The sequence below is a fragment of the Volvox carteri genome (genome assembly GCF_000143455.1).
Source record: "Volvox carteri f. nagariensis unplaced genomic scaffold VOLCAscaffold_1, whole genome shotgun sequence".
In the NCBI taxonomy this organism is placed as follows: domain Eukaryota; kingdom Viridiplantae; phylum Chlorophyta; class Chlorophyceae; order Chlamydomonadales; family Volvocaceae; genus Volvox; species Volvox carteri.
This window is the reverse complement of record NW_003307545.1, coordinates 5,916,422-5,930,925: the sequence shown is the minus strand read 5'-3', so window position 1 is coordinate 5,930,925 and position 14,504 is coordinate 5,916,422. Positions and strand designations below refer to the sequence as shown.

Below are 14,504 nucleotides of genomic sequence, written 5' to 3'. Positions count from 1 at the left end.
AATAGCGTGCTCCAAACACTCGGTTCGTGCACATGCTAACACAGCAGATGTTCGTAGCATTGGTGACGACGGATGATGCATTATGGCTGAGGGATTTCCAAGCTCGCAACTGCAGGTTTGGGAGTTTTGCGCTTCCGGATGTGCATTGAGCATGTCGACATCATGCAGGCGGTTTGGCAGCTCGCGCTTGGCGGGACGCGGGAGTAGAAATGATGACGGGATGGAGATAGGCACAAGCTTGTTGAATAGACCATTTATATGGTATACAGTGTACGGAATGAGATTGACCGTTCTGTAGGGAAGTGTATTAAATAGTAGTGGTGGGGACTTGACTTGTTACAACGGGATTGATGCCGAAAGTGTCATGGTACCATTCATCAAAAACTTCGACATAATGAAAACTGCTGCAACCTCATAACAAACTGTATTCGTCGCAGTTGATACTGGTAATGTAATGTTACAACCATGTATCGGGCAGACAGCATCCACCTGAGCAACTCGGCTTTCCAGCTACACGGCAGGTGCTAACGACCAGTCTGCAAGTCCCATTCGCCCCAGACCCTTGTCCAGCTGTTCTGCCGTCCGATCCATAGCCGCTGCGCCCGCCAGCCGCTCTAAGGTGGTCAGCGCCGCTCGAGCGGCGGCAAGGCCGCTGTATTGCGCCATGACCGTGTCTTGCACCTGTGGTACAATTACAATAAGAGTCTCACGTCAAAACGACCAAGCCATGATTCTTCGTCTCCGGGGCCAGCCTCCACAACGTGTTGAAGGAGAAAGATATTTGGCCCCTTGGCGCCAAAGAGGCATTGGAAAGAAGCACAGGAGATGCACCCGTTGAGAATCTCCTTTTTTACTTTTATTTTTTATTTCTTTATTTAAAGGGCATCCTCTCGTATGCTTTCCAATGCACGCCCTTGCATCTGCACAGAGGAGGCCTGAGCTTTGCACACCTTATTCAGCTGGGACTCCGGGATGCTCGCCATGCGCACTCCAGCCACTGCTGCGCCGCTACTGCGCCGCTGTTCGCACAGACGTCGTGCCCGTGCCGAGATGGCGTCCCATTGCGCGCGCAGGGAACCGACCCGCTCCTCCGCGCCGCGCATTTCCTCGCTTGCTGCAATCTCCGCATGTGACAATGCGCGGGGCAGCGACCAATGTAGGCTAGCCAGCATGCCTGCGGTCAACCAGTGCTTTTACCATACCTGCAGCAGCCTTCCCATCCGATGCATATGAGAGCATGGAGGCTCAACATGTTATCGTGTTGAACCCGCTACATCCTGCCCGTCCATACCTGCCCGCTCAACTAAGTTGTCATGTAGCAGCTTCACTCGGCTCAAACGAGCCTCCAGAGACTCCTGTCGGCCCTCGAGCCCAGCTGCCATCTCGGCTAGCTCTACCACCGCCGCCGCGTGCTTTCCCGCCTCCACTCGGAGTGCGTCGGCGCGGCTTTGCAGGTCCACAGCCGCCCCGTGAAGGAAAGCCATGTGTTTCCCCCGAAGCGCGGCTATGCAGTCGGTCAAGTGGCGGAGCCCTTCGGTACTGGCTACGGTGAGGGGCTTGGGGGCACCTGCACATTCAACGGCGAGCAGCACCTTCCTGAATGGACGGGGCTTGGCACCAATAAAAAGACTTCAAGCTATGACTAGACTTTGACTGAGACACCGAAATCACACAGACACAAGGACCTTTTGGCCGACGCTAGGGCAAGTCTTCGGTCGCATCGCCGACGTCGTTTTGCTGCAAACCAGGAGCACATGTCTGTAGGCATGCACCCCCTAACTAGGCCTCCCAGACATCGCCTCTCGTTCCGAAACCTCTGAAGCGCATAACACAGTCCACATGACTTCGGACATTCCCGATGCAGCTGACGCTTGCTGGACTTTGATACACAACAAATCCAAGAGTGTTTAGAAGCAGTGACAGCCACCAATCGACCAACCACACCTGATGGCGGCCCAGGAAGCTTTCGGTCTGGGGGGGGCACAATAAGGTTGCCGTACACTGACTTGATGTGTGCCTCCACTTGCGCCTTGCGCTGCTCGGGACTTGCCCCAGCCGTGCGTGGAAGAGGGGTGCTGGTTGTCATCGCAACCTGCTGCTGCTGCTGGACATCGTGGGGCGATGCCGCAGCCGCCAGGTGCTGCTGCTGCTCTATTAATAATGAGGCTGCCCCGGCTGGCTGGAAGTAGTTCAGGACACCTGGGGCCGGCACAATGGAGGAGTGCGTACACGTCTATGTGAGTCGCAAGCACCGAGTGACCACACACCAATTGCCTGTCCCAAGGACAAACTTGAACACACACCACTAGCCCGACCGGCGTCACGTTTGGGATCAGTTGGAGCCAGCACGCAGCCAGAGCAGCAGCATAATCCCCACCTTCTGCTGTCAGGACTAGCAAGCCTCCTCCCAGCAGCGGGTTGAGCAGCAAGCTGCTGCCAACCACAGCCATGCTGCCAGCCGCCGTGCTACGTGCTGCCGGCGTTGCTGAGACCTGAGATGCCGCCGTCGCGTCGTACACGCATGTCACCACTGGAGCGGGAAGTTCGGCTGGCAGAGCATCACCACCCCGGGAAGGAGGTGCCCCTGCCGCATCCGCCAGCCACTGCGCCAGCATCCCGCTCCACGGCAAGGTGACCCTCCAGCACCCGGCTAGACGCTGACAAACCCACACGGTAGCCGTAGCCCCAGGGCCAGCTACCACGGCGGCACTGCCCGTGACGCCTGCCTGAATGTGAATTGACATGGCCCGTCGAGCTGCGGCCACGGCCGACGCTGACACGCTGTATTCGTCGTCGTCCGCGTCCTCCTCTTCCTCGTCCTCCACATCGCCTGGCGCGGCGGCTCCATCACCTTTGCCCGCAACCCGGTGCGGCTGCACGGGGCCCAGGTCCACGACGTCCAGGAGCACCATGCCGGGCGTCGTAACTGCCGCAGCAGTACCTGTACCTGCTCCGTCGCCCCTGCTGGTAACATTTAGGGTGCATTTATATCTTACGGCGCTAGGCGCAGCGCTGGCTGTGCCAGTGACCGACATGTACTGCGGGGCGGACTCACACCAGGCCGGAGCCCAGGGCCCTACGACGGCGTAGGCAAGCAGCTGCCCTTCTGCGGAGCCTACGACGGCGGTGCCGACGCTGGAGGGCGCGCTTGCACCAGCCGCGCCAGCGGTGAGCATATGAGAGACAGCCAATGAGACCGCGCGCGCCATCCGCGGCAGCTCATGGCGCGTAGATGCATTCAGCGGGCCCACAACTGCCGGTGATACGCCCTCCACCACGTGCGGCAGCACTGCGGAAGGAAGGGAATAGGCGGGTAGCAAAGCGTTTGGATTAACCAAAGACACAAGCCAGGGCCACCTGCACCAATGCCCTAGCCATCTATCCAAGAGGCCGCCGCTTTCTTTCCACGACCCATACACGGGTAAGACGCCTTAACCTCCTACTGCGTGCACGGTACCCAAGACAGCCAGATCATGGAGACGGTCCACTCACCCTGCCAGCGGTTCTTTGAAGACGTGTTTTGCACCGCTTCCGGCCCAAAGACCGCCTCAAGCCACTCCACTGCCGCTGTCTCCTCCTGCCCCAGTCGCTCCAGCAACACTGAGGCGCACCGCATCCCGAACGGCGCCACTGGACCCAAGCTGTACACCAGACCGTCGGCAGCCAGCAGCAGGTACGAAAACAGACCCCAACCGACCGCTGGCCCGAACCCAAAAGCCACGATATCTGTTGAGGCCGGTGACTCGCCGCTCGCGCTCAGGGGAAGCGCCGGGGACGCGGCGGTCGAGCCCAGGCCGTAGCGCTGCGGTGTCGGCCCTGAAGCCAGTACCGCGTGCAGCGTCTGCTCTGCCACCGCTAGGCTGTGTGTTACACGGTACAGACGCAGGCGATTGTCCGATGTCAGTAATACAAGGTGCTCCTCGCTGTGCGGATGCCAGGAAGCCTGAAGGCGCATGGAGGGGCGGGGTCAGCCCGGTGGAGGGCCCTCAGCTGAACATCGCTATAAACCCACATAAACTGTCAGTCAGTACACGCCAGACGCAAAGCTGAATGCAGGCGATATGAAAGTATGGTACTTGCAGCACAGAGTACCAATTTGAAAAAGCAACCGTATATATAGCTATTCATCGCTAAGCTCTCCGTAACCGAGCTTGCGAAATGGTGTAGGGGAATTAGAGAACCACTGTGGCCGGTGACCCATTGGTGTCGCTTTACGTCTCCCATTATATAAAAAGCGTTCATGCCTTTCTTGCACAGGTACCAAATTAGGCAATTCTTTCCAACTAATCCCCTGGAGCACCCAGCCGCTCACGCACCTGGTACAGGACCAGCCCGGGACGGCTACCGAACAGCACAGGGTCCACGTGAAGCAACCGGCATGACTTGACGCGCACCGCGTGACCGCTGCGGGCGTGCGGGTTGGACGGGGCCGGCTGACCTCCGTGCAAATCCACCACGGCCATCACTACCACGGAGGCATCCTGCGAAGGGGACGTTCGCATGGATCCAGACACAACATAATCGCTAAGGCACGGCACAGCATTGTGTCCCTAGAGAGTTCGAGGATGAATCCCGACATAGGCCGGTAGGAACGTCCGTCGACTGATAACAGGGAGGAAGTGCCCCCATGCCGACGGACGGTGAGGGACCCGGTTATAGTGAGAGACCTGCGAGTCGACCTGGAGTGGAGTTGACGCAGCCGTTGATCCGGCAGATCCCACTGGAGGTTAGTGGTGAGTCTGAGCCCGGGAAAGTCAGTGACATAGGAGAAATCGTCACGGGTGATGAGGATGAGGGTGCCCTGAAGCATCAGGAAAGATAGGGACTGCTAGGCTGGTAGCCACGGGTGAAGCTATAACCCCTATCCCGCACAGTTATACGACGCTCCCTACTTCAAGATTCGGTTACATCATCAGATAACTGGCGGAACGCACGAAGGAAATGTCACACATCACACCAAACGTCTACGACTTGCATCCCCTGATGACTGGAGGAGGAGTACCTGGTACGACGTGCCGTGGAGCAGCAGGTAGCGTCCGCTGGGGGCAACTTGCAAACCCCGCACATCGAAGTCAATGGCGGGGTGAGTGCGTACGAAGTTGGTTGCAGCAGGCGATGTGATACGTGCAGGCGCCTGCAGTGAGCCCTGCATCAGGCAGGAGCGAGGGTGCGGCGGCTATGTCATGCAGCAGAGGGTGCTACATGGCAGGCGATTGGACCTACCTGTCGCTGCTGCGCCTCCAGCACCTCATGGCGCCCGTCTAGGACGACAATTCCGACTTGCCCGTCCTCCTGTCGCTGAAGGGTGTATCTGCGTTCCCAAATACAGGTTCGCACAACAAGTTGACAGATGCACACCGTACAGTAGCTCAACATGCGCTTACATATTCCCAGCAGCATCAGCATCCAAAGCCGTTACATCCCTAAGGTCAACTACCTGCTCCAAATCACGGCTCATACTGTGGAAAAAGCCGGCTATGGGACAGTAGCTGTAATTAAAAAGAGCAAACCATACTTAAAGTTGCGTGTGAAATAATCTTGCACGATCGGCAAAGAGTTCGAGCTTTGCAAAAAACAGCGAAGTTCGTACTGTACGGACTCCTTTAAAAGCGGGAGACAACCACTAGCTTATCTCTATCCGAGCCGAGCTCCGACACTTTTGATCCTTTTACCCTGTGTCATAATACGTACATCATTACACAAATTGTGACGTAGGCACGCGTACTTCCTCTCATTTCCTAAGGATGCCGCCCAAGAAGGGCTTGTCCGCGGCTGACAAGCGGGACAGGATGCTGGAAATCTTCCACGAATCAGCAGACGTATTTGTTATAAAAGATGTTGAAAAGTATGGATGTCGTCGGTTATGATGCGTTCAACCGTCGTGCCGAACAAAACCCTGGTCTTGTGGCCAACAGGTTGTCAGTGAAGAAAGGCATCATCGCCCAGGCTGTCAAAGACGTGCTTCAGGTCAGTCGTGCTGGAAATCAGCTACATCGATTAATGGTGTTGGAGCTGCCCGTGGCCTTCCTGAGAAACACCCGGAACCATGTCAATCATCGACCCGCATCATCATGCGAAGACATGCAGCATTATGCAAGTTGTATTTGCACAACATGCACAACATGCACATCAAGCATTAGAATGTGCACTCCCTCCGCCAGGCTTCGTTGAAGGCAAGACGTGCATGCCCTTCCAACATCTTTTGCCCCTTCCTAGACCCTCATCGATGACGACCTCGTTCACTGCGAAAAGATTGGCATCAGGTTAGTCGGCGGACGGCTCGTGCGCCCAGTCCCCATGGGGCACCCGCTGTCCATGCTTCACTTTCTTGGTTCTCTCCCTTACCAGCAACTACTATTGGGCGTTTCCATCTGAGGCGAGCGTGAAGGTGCGCGTCAAGTCGACGGCCTGGGAAAGAGGCATGCAGTCCATTGCCGTCCCCATTGCACGGCGACATGTAGTGCACACCAGAGCGGGGGTGGCGCCTGTCTGGGGAAGTCAGTCGTTTTGCAGCTGTGGCCTCCTGGCCTTTCCTTGTTGTGTGGATCTCAGCACCATGATGCCCTTCGTTAGGGTCCCTCCTTCCCTGGTGGCGCATGCGCCTCTTTGGGATACGCCAGGTCGAGACCGAAGTGAAGAAGTACGAGACGGAGCTTGCCAGCACAAAGCGGCGTCGAGTTGAAGTGGAGGATGCCATTGCGCAGCACAAAGCTGCAAACCCAAACACGGTGAGTAGCCGCATCACGAAGGACTGCCGGCCACAAGATATACGCTCGGGCCCCTCAGCGGTGCTGCACCGCCGAGCTAAAATACCAGAGGAGTGTCGTTTCCATGGTCCTGAAAGAGTTTCCCCCTGAGTTTTCCTGTCAATGGACATGTTGGGACCGCTTCGTTATCGGACCTTGGCGTGGCTGCGGCGCAGCACAGTGACACTGTGCAACCAGCTCTGGTTACCTGTTCGACGAAATGTTGTGGGTATCGGAGCTGAGTGAGCACCATGGATTTGCCGTTGCATCATTGTTGACTCCCACGAAATGAGCAAACCCATTAAGTACATCAGAAGCTTTATACTTAGCTCAGGAGCTGCTATACCTGCAGGAGAAGCGCACAGAGGCGCTCACTGCGTTGAACAACCTCAAGGCGCGCTTGGCAACGGTGCAGAGCGAACTTGCGGCGTACCGGGAAAGCGACCCGGAGACGCTAGAAGCCATGCGTAAGTCTCTGATGGCCGAGGAACGGGCGAAATACCGGCTATCATATCATTTACTTCCGGTATTTCGTGGATTTCGGTTTGTACGAATGCGTGTGTACGGAAGCATGCATTGTACGGTTCTGTGGCTGGCGGATGCATGGGAGCGAATCCTAAATCATTTGTTTTAAAAAATGATTTATAGCTCCATTTATACGGAACTGAGCTTTCAGCCCATATATATAATCCTTAACCTCTCCCGCCGCCGGATTCTTTGGGTGTGTTTACCCGGACTCTTGGCAGCCCAGTGTAGCCGTGACCCTAACTATGTCCATGAACCAGAAGGTTCTGCTTGGAGAGATATCCTGGCAGTCTGAAAAAAGATTTGGTTGGCAAAGTTTCATGGGCAGGCATTTCTTGGTTACTCCTCTCTTGCTCGGTCGTATAGATGATCTTGTGCCCTGCAGCCTCCGTTTCAAGGAATGTAAATACCAATGCGTGTGTGCAGGGAACGCTGCGGAGGGTGCCAAGTATGCCGCAAACCGCTGGCTCGGTAAGTGTCGGCCTAAAGGTTAAAACCCCCACACGCTCTGAGTACTTTGGGTTAGCTTACACAGACAATCCAGTACAGGCGTGTCGGTGAGGGTACGTGTGGTCCACCATTTCCCGCTTTTCCCCTGATGGGGATCTAAAACTAGCCCGTCCTTTTTACAGATAATACCTATTCGCTTCTTTCCTGGTGCAAGAAGAAGTTCGTGGGGCGCGAGATCGAACTGGCCAAGTTCTTCGAGGAGGTGAGTACGGTCATGCATATGGGATGTTTTGGTGAATAGGGCAAGTAGGGAAATAAACGACTGAATGCTTATCTGTGCTCACATTAACGCTGTGTGGATGACATCGTGTTACTTTTCCCAGAGGGTTACATTAGGGTAAGATTTGAAATGGGGTCCGTGACGGGAATGCGGACAGCGGGGATGGTAACCGCTGGAAGATGCGGATAGTCGATGAAGGAGGGGGGATGTCCGAGCGCGAAACATTAACCTACTCATCCCTCTGCTTTTCCTTACACACGCATGCAGAATGGCTTGGACGAGAAAGCGGAGTACATCGAATAATAGTCGTAATTTTGCCGTTGTTAACTTACAATTGTAAATCGTAACCGGCATACTCCATCGTGTCGTTATGTAAAGATAGCGACATTCCCCATACGATTAATGCTTCGGCTGAGGCTGTGCAACTGCCTTATGGCTTTGGAAGGACATGTACGTATTCCAGATGAGCGCCACAATGTTTGCAGTTAGAACCTGTGAAGAGACGGAATAAGGAATACTTGTTGGTATGCTTCGGAGTGAATGTGGTGGATAGTGCAGTTGCCGTGCCGGTACGTGGCAAGCGCACAACTGCTGGGTAGACACCACGCAGATTATATCGGAGTGACTATCCATGTGAATATGGGAATCTGGTAAAATTGGTTTCGCGCCCTTACGTAACAGAGTACGGGTCCCTACTCTCAATACACTTGTTGCATTTGAACGAACTCCGGTCCACCTGCAAGTTTGGCGGCACAAACCGGAAGTTGAGGTACTGGGCCGGGATCCACAACACCCAGTTGACCTTGACCGTCTCCAAAAGGTCCTGCTCAAGCTTGGACCTCACAAGGTGCGACTTGCCCTGGAACGGAAAAGAAGCACAGAGAGCAAAGAAACGGAATACTTTTAGGAGGCATGCGCTACTAGACGCCCTTTAACATTTCTCGAGACGCAGGACACTTAACTCCGGCAACTATGAAAGCACCAGAACATCGCTACTTTGCGTGTAACGACGATCAGATGTGGCAGGCGTGTATGTCAATTGCCCACCTCAATTGTAAAGAGCACCGAGATGAAGGTCGCCAGGAACAGGGGGGCGAATACGCCCTGGTCCAGCAACAGCTGCAAACCCGCACCTGCCAGACCAGGTGAAGCGTTCCAGGTGTCAAACGTTCCAACACTTCACTCCAATACATGCGGCTGCAGGGGGTCACAGTCCTTGACCCGGATCTTCAACGCCCTCTCGCCCCCTAAGCTAAGGCGGGGCAACCCTGCGCCACAACATGTGGGGCCAGCTGCAATCCTGCAACACTGACTCCGCAGCCCCTTTTGCAGAGAGCTGAAGTTTATGTGCGCATAGGCAATTCCACTCCTACCTTCACCACAGAATAAATCAGTCCTGAAAACCATCTCATCAAGCTACTCAGCCGGTACTTGCCTGTAGCGCCACGTGCCGGAATAAGCCTGTTGAGCAGAGAGTACCAGTAATGCAACGTGGGCCCCACCAGCGCCAAGCCCTGCATGACACAGCAGAAAGTGCACGACCTCAGCAGTAATCATCGAAAGCCCTTCAGGATTCAGAACCGTAGCATTGCATGGTATTGGCCAATTGCAAAGCCGTGGGAACCCAGGGGCCTCCGACGCTAAACTCGGCGACGAGTTCATAGGGCAGCGCCAAGCTTTAAGTTACCCACCATAAATGTGAAGATACTTGTCCGACGAATGTCCCATTTGCCGCCCTCTATGAAAAATTGGCAAAAGATGTCTCCAAGCGCGTTGAGCAGCGCGCAAGTTAGCGCTTTGGTGAACAGCTGCGTCGCATAAGCGGAATACGAATTTAACGGGGGTGGCAGGCAGCGAGCACGGGTCTTCGTATCCAAAAGGACTTACCGGGTTCGTCTCCAGGCAGTTCATGTACCATGCCCAGAGCCCACCTGATGACCCGCTTGGTTTGTGGGGCTCGCCGCTCCCACCGGACCCTACCTGCTTCCCCGCGGTGCTGCCACCGCCACCCCCACCGAAATTTTCAGCGGCTCGACAAGACATGCGGCGGTGCGATCGAGCTCCTTAAAACAAACGTCGCGTATTTTTGGGAAATGCGTCAGCAGGATTCCCGTAATCGTCTGCATTAACCGGAAGCCCACCTGGTACCGGTGCGACCGGTTTTCCGACAGGCAGGGGCCGGGGTCTTCCTACGTTGGCGACGGCGTTGCAATGACGAACACGACGAACACTAGATTGAAGACAAGACCGGAACAAAGAGCGCGCGATGGAGATAGACGCCATTCTTCCGGTTTGTCACTCTGTTCTTGTCATGCGGAGCACAGACACGTCTGAGCAAAAGGTCGGGGTTGTCGAGCTAATATTTCTGCCGGCATCAGTCCCAGAGGAGTTCCCCTTCTATCGCGCGAGAACGTTGTCGTACGCCAACCCCCAACATGCCCTTTCCATGCGCCTTCTTAGGATCACAGCGGATTTGAGCATTGCGATCCTATTCGTTTATGGGTTTGTGCTAAAGTGCCTAAAAATGGTTGCAAGCTCAGGCAAATCACTTCCGTTTCCCCAAATGTTCGCTTCTAGCGCGATTGCTGCGTGCACTGCCGAGGTAACCTCTGCGCACTTATAATAGAAGATGTAACTCATAATTTGTCCTGTAATTCGCCTGATGGTGGTTTGTACTAACTGCAGGCGCTCACCCTGCCGTTGGACACAGCCAAGGTCAGGCTACAACTACAGTCTGGTAGCAACAAGTATAAGTAGGGTAATGCTGATCTTGCATGGTCGTAGTTCAGGACCCAGAGTGGCGAAGGTGGCCACAAATTGTCCGTGCAGGGGGATGCTTGGCACAGTCCTGACTATCGCACGAGAGGAGGGTCCTGCATCCCTCTGGAAAGGCCTGGAGCCGGGTAAGTGCTGGTCTTCGGCATGTAGACCTATTCGACCACTTCTTGGTCGTGCCGAACCCCTGCCCGTGCCCGCCCTGCATCATAGGCTTGCATCGCCAGTGTTTATTTGGCGGCCTGCGCATCGGCCTCTATGAACCGGTGAGAGCGCGTCCCGTGTATGGGGTAGGGTTGGTATGACTCACGGCGCGCGTTGAGGTTGATGTGTATGACATTTATTGGACAGCCCAAGCCGCATTACTATGCATGAAAGTAACTAGCACCCCTCATCTCATAGGTTCGCAACTTGTACGTGGGCAAGGATTTCAAGGGCGATCCCCCACTGCACCTGAAGATTGCGGCTGGCCTCACGACTGGGGCTCTTGGCATTTCAGTCGCTAGCCCAACGGATCTGGTCAAGGTATGGCACCTTCGTTTGCAGCGCAGCCAGACAGCCAACGCAGCCTGCCACTGCACAGAAGTTACCGCTCATTCCCTGTAATCTTGGTCAGTGTTTTCGTCAGTGTTATTGTCTGTGTAGCGAAACGGTGTGCTTAAGTCTCCGATGTGTACATAGTCGTTCCTATGTGCATGTATTAGGTCTTGCACCGAAGGCAAACAGAAGGGCCTGGCAAGAAAGCATCTTGTGATGATGGAACCGGTAGTCATTGCGAATGCCAGGCGGAAGGGATTTCGTACTGATGCTCTCCTTCGGGGAACGTGGCCCCATCCCGAATGGTGGTACAACTATTAAGCTGTCGGGATTGGTCAATTGCACGGTTTTCTGCCCATCGATTTTTCGCATATAGCTCGTGCACAAGGCTAGCTGCTGGGGGCCGCCCTTCGGCACTATCATCTACTTGTACGTTACCGGTTACGCGTATAGCCAGGTGGGTAGAGCGGCATTCCTGCATTCCATGCAGGTGCGCATGCAGGCGGAGGGCAAGCTTGCCGCGGGGACACCCAAGAAATACCCCAGCGCCTTCGCTGCTTATGGCATTATTGCCAGGTTGGTCAGCGAGCATCTACCCAGGCATATCGCTTTTGCGTGCGTCGCTTATCCCGCAGCTCATGTACCATATGCAGGGAGGAGGGCGTGCTAGGTTTATGGAAGGGGCTTGGGCCGAACATTGCACGTAATGCCATCATCAACGCCGCTGAGCTGGCCAGCTACGATCAGGTTCGTGGGCAAGGCGCCCTATTTGGCTTCACGTCCATTTGGACAGGAATGATAGTACGACAGCAGTATTAATTTGCTCAGCGTACGGGCACCAAGAATTGCTGACTAGGGATAATTGCTGGAGGACGACAACTCAGATCGGTCGAACGTGAAACTCCCGCACGGTCTATCTTATGGATGAAGCTTTTACAGCCCCACAGTAATCCTGGCCCTTGATGAAAGAGGCCGCTTTCCTTACCTAGCGCCGCCCTGTCTTTCTGTACCGTAGATTAAGCAAACCCTTTTGGGCGCTGGGCTCAAGGACAACGTTGGGACGCACCTTTTGGCCGGTAAGCAATCTTGTCTTTGCCTTCATGGATATGCCGTAAGAGGTCAAGAGACCGCACCTTGCACCTTTGTGTGTAGGTCTTGGAGCAGGCTTCTTCGCGGTGTGCATTGGATCGCCTGTGGACGTCGTGAAATCAAGGATTATGGGTGAGTTTGCGAGGCGGCCCTTCTCTTAATGGCTTAGCCAAGCTGTCGGCGCACGCGTATCGCGCAGGCTTGCGTTGTTGGACGGCAATGAGAAACTGTAGCAAGCTGTTGTAGGCCTCGCCTCATAGCAGCTACGAAGTGGTGGTTAAGTGTGTGGAATGATGCTTTGGGGTTGAAACTGCCCGCAGGCGATAGCGCCGGTCGCTTTTCCGGCGTGCTGGACTGCTTTGTGAAGACGGCGCGCAACGAGGGCCTTCTGGCGTTCTACAAGGGCTTTGTTCCCAATTTCGGTCGCCTGGGGTCCTGGAACGTGGCCATGTTTCTGACGTTGGAGCAGGTGAGAGACGAGCGCGGGTATGCAGTGGCAAGGAAATGCATTGGTAACTTGGGGTTTAACTTTGGTGACTTGGCGGACACCCTTTCTCACATTTGCTCGCAGGTGAAAAAGTTGTTCACGCCAAAGGACAACTGAACAGACGATGCGTTAACGGACCCCTTGTACATTGTGCTTTGAAACCAAGTATCCAGCATGGCTGGGGGCCTATTCTTTACACCGAAATAAAAGCTGGCCTTGGTAGTGAAGGCTGCCAGAGAAGTGATACCCTCGTCCACCTGCTGCAGATGTTCCATTGCATTTCAGCTCCGTTGGCATTCTTGTGGGCCAGCAGGGTGCCATGACGCAGCTGCCTGCGTCTAGCGGGAAGTACAGCGCTTCTGTCTTGTACCATCACCGGCCCTTGGATCCCAATTTTGCGCACCAGGGATGGGGCCGTGGGTGGAAAGGAGCCCATTGAGAAGAAGTATTTCGTTAGGTTGCGATGCACCTGTGGTATCAAGTTGTCGGCTGAATGTGCAAGGCCGTGGCAATGCATTTGGGGATGTCCAACGGTGGCGCTTGGGGGACAAGACCCTTTCTGTATTGAGGGATTGAGTAATGTGTAGGTGTACAGAAGTGCATGTCCGCGGTAGGATGAAGCCAGTAAGTAACCTCTAATGGAATGGCAGAGGCCTGCATCAGTCCAGCTTCTGATCAATCAGTATTGGTTCTGCGTCTGTAGACACCTTCTGTTGTGAAACCATGGTCCTGCGAACACGAATGGCGTCTATGGCATTGCGGATGTAGAGAAAGCCGGTGCACATCTGAAAATAGATTTGCAAGGGAGCTCAGCCGGCACGCAGCACCGCTTCCACCCTTCGTAACGGCTGTGGTGGCCGCCCTGCATTGTTGTGCTTCATACAGCGGTTTGCGGCTGTAGTAGAGGCACTACACCATGCATGTATTCGGCATGTACGGCATCTGCACTGTATTTTCACGCTTTTCACGGGCGCACAGGCCGCAACACGGCGTACAAACGTAATAGGACACGTGCCTCGTAGACAGTTCCTTGCATGCTAACAAGGATTGGCTGGAGTCCACTGGTCATGCCGGGTTCCAAACAACTGCGGTATCCCGCTATGATGCACAACAGCGCTGTCCTGCAAGTTGCGTCTGTGCCGCGCTTCGTCCCGTAGTTTTCCGCGTCTGCCTACGTGGTCCACCTACAGCGCGTTTGACGGCTAAACGTGCCCGTCGTATCCCGAACGTGCCAAGTCACGTAACTGACCGACCTTGACCGATGCTGAAAAATTAATTATAGCAACCGCTAGCTGGTTAAAGCAGACGTCAGTAGGCCAGCGAACCGGCCTGCGGCGACAGCAGAACTTCGGCAACAGCAGCAGCAGTACCCAAGAGCAATCCCGAGAGACATCACTAAGCGCCAGATTGTCCGAGCTGCGGCTTACCTCACTGACGCAGTACTGCACTGTACGGGAACCAAGTCATCACACAAAACGGCTGATCCCAGAAACAGGCATGGCACTATGCGATACCAGATGTCGTTAACGCATGGCATGTTGGGGCTGCCAAACGGGGCCAGCTCTCGCGTCTCGGCGCCTGGGCTTCCTTCCGGACACCTTGAGTCTGACACGGC

The 14,504-nt window shown here is 55.0% G+C and overlaps 4 protein-coding genes across 4 annotated transcripts; 2 read left to right on the top strand and 2 right to left on the bottom strand.

The window, feature by feature from the left end:
- Positions 1–510: 510 nt before the first annotated feature.
- Positions 511–5,458, bottom strand: VOLCADRAFT_86496 (uncharacterized protein; the record flags this gene model as incomplete). Its single annotated transcript, XM_002945924.1, has 10 exons — positions 511–681; positions 951–1,174; positions 1,292–1,567; positions 1,945–2,199; positions 2,378–3,289; positions 3,493–3,943; positions 4,317–4,481; positions 5,003–5,146; positions 5,224–5,311; positions 5,385–5,458. The coding sequence occupies 10 exons, from the start codon at positions 5,456–5,458 to the stop codon at positions 511–513; spliced, it is 2,760 nt and encodes a 919-aa protein (XP_002945970.1).
- A 286-nt stretch (positions 5,459–5,744) lies between these two features.
- Positions 5,745–7,944, top strand: VOLCADRAFT_45864 (uncharacterized protein; the record flags this gene model as incomplete). The annotated part of the gene is made up of 8 exons (XM_002946284.1): positions 5,745–5,853; positions 5,924–5,967; positions 6,217–6,263; positions 6,349–6,394; positions 6,627–6,728; positions 7,099–7,213; positions 7,698–7,742; positions 7,904–7,944. Coding segments are annotated over 8 exons (549 nt in total), but the record flags the coding sequence as incomplete, so codon positions are not given.
- A 155-nt stretch (positions 7,945–8,099) lies between these two features.
- Positions 8,100–10,357, bottom strand: VOLCADRAFT_102925 (uncharacterized protein). Its single transcript, XM_002945923.1, has 7 exons — positions 10,143–10,357; positions 9,889–10,064; positions 9,693–9,809; positions 9,437–9,515; positions 9,049–9,134; positions 8,738–8,860; positions 8,100–8,493 (listed from the first exon to the last, which is right to left on the bottom strand). The coding sequence occupies exons 1-7, from the start codon at positions 10,282–10,284 to the stop codon at positions 8,401–8,403; spliced, it is 816 nt and encodes a 271-aa protein (XP_002945969.1). The 5' UTR covers positions 10,285–10,357; the 3' UTR covers positions 8,100–8,400.
- Positions 10,358–10,499: 142 nt separating this feature from the next.
- Positions 10,500–13,625, top strand: ucp1 (uncharacterized protein). The gene is made up of 11 exons (XM_002946283.1): positions 10,500–10,603; positions 10,687–10,754; positions 10,831–10,904; positions 10,990–11,042; positions 11,179–11,301; positions 11,804–11,889; positions 11,967–12,060; positions 12,329–12,389; positions 12,466–12,534; positions 12,723–12,871; positions 12,974–13,625. The coding sequence occupies exons 1-11, from the start codon at positions 10,526–10,528 to the stop codon at positions 13,004–13,006; spliced, it is 888 nt and encodes a 295-aa protein (XP_002946329.1). The 5' UTR covers positions 10,500–10,525; the 3' UTR covers positions 13,007–13,625.
- The last annotated feature ends 879 nt before the right edge of the window (positions 13,626–14,504 follow it).

What these genes read in the sequence shown, in the direction of transcription:
- VOLCADRAFT_102925 (XM_002945923.1), bottom strand. Translation starts at nt 10,284, where the DNA reads ATGGCGTCTATCTCCATCGCGCGCTCTTTGTTCCGGTCTTGTCTTCAA. An exon ending in CAAGTATCTTCACATTTATG is followed by an intron (nt 9,516 to 9,692) that starts GTGGGTAACTTA and finishes TGTGTCATGCAG; the next exon opens with GGCTTGGCGCTGGTGGGGCC. An exon ending in TTGTGCCGCCAAACTTGCAG is followed by an intron (nt 8,494 to 8,737) that starts GTGGACCGGAGT and finishes GTCTCTTCACAG; the next exon opens with GTTCTAACTGCAAACATTGT.
- ucp1 (XM_002946283.1), top strand. Translation starts at nt 10,526, where the DNA reads ATGGTTGCAAGCTCAGGCAAATCACTTCCGTTTCCCCAAATGTTCGCT. An exon ending in TTGCTGCGTGCACTGCCGAG is followed by an intron (nt 10,604 to 10,686) that starts GTAACCTCTGCG and finishes TACTAACTGCAG; the next exon opens with GCGCTCACCCTGCCGTTGGA. An exon ending in AGCTGGCCAGCTACGATCAG is followed by an intron (nt 12,061 to 12,328) that starts GTTCGTGGGCAA and finishes TCTGTACCGTAG; the next exon opens with ATTAAGCAAACCCTTTTGGG.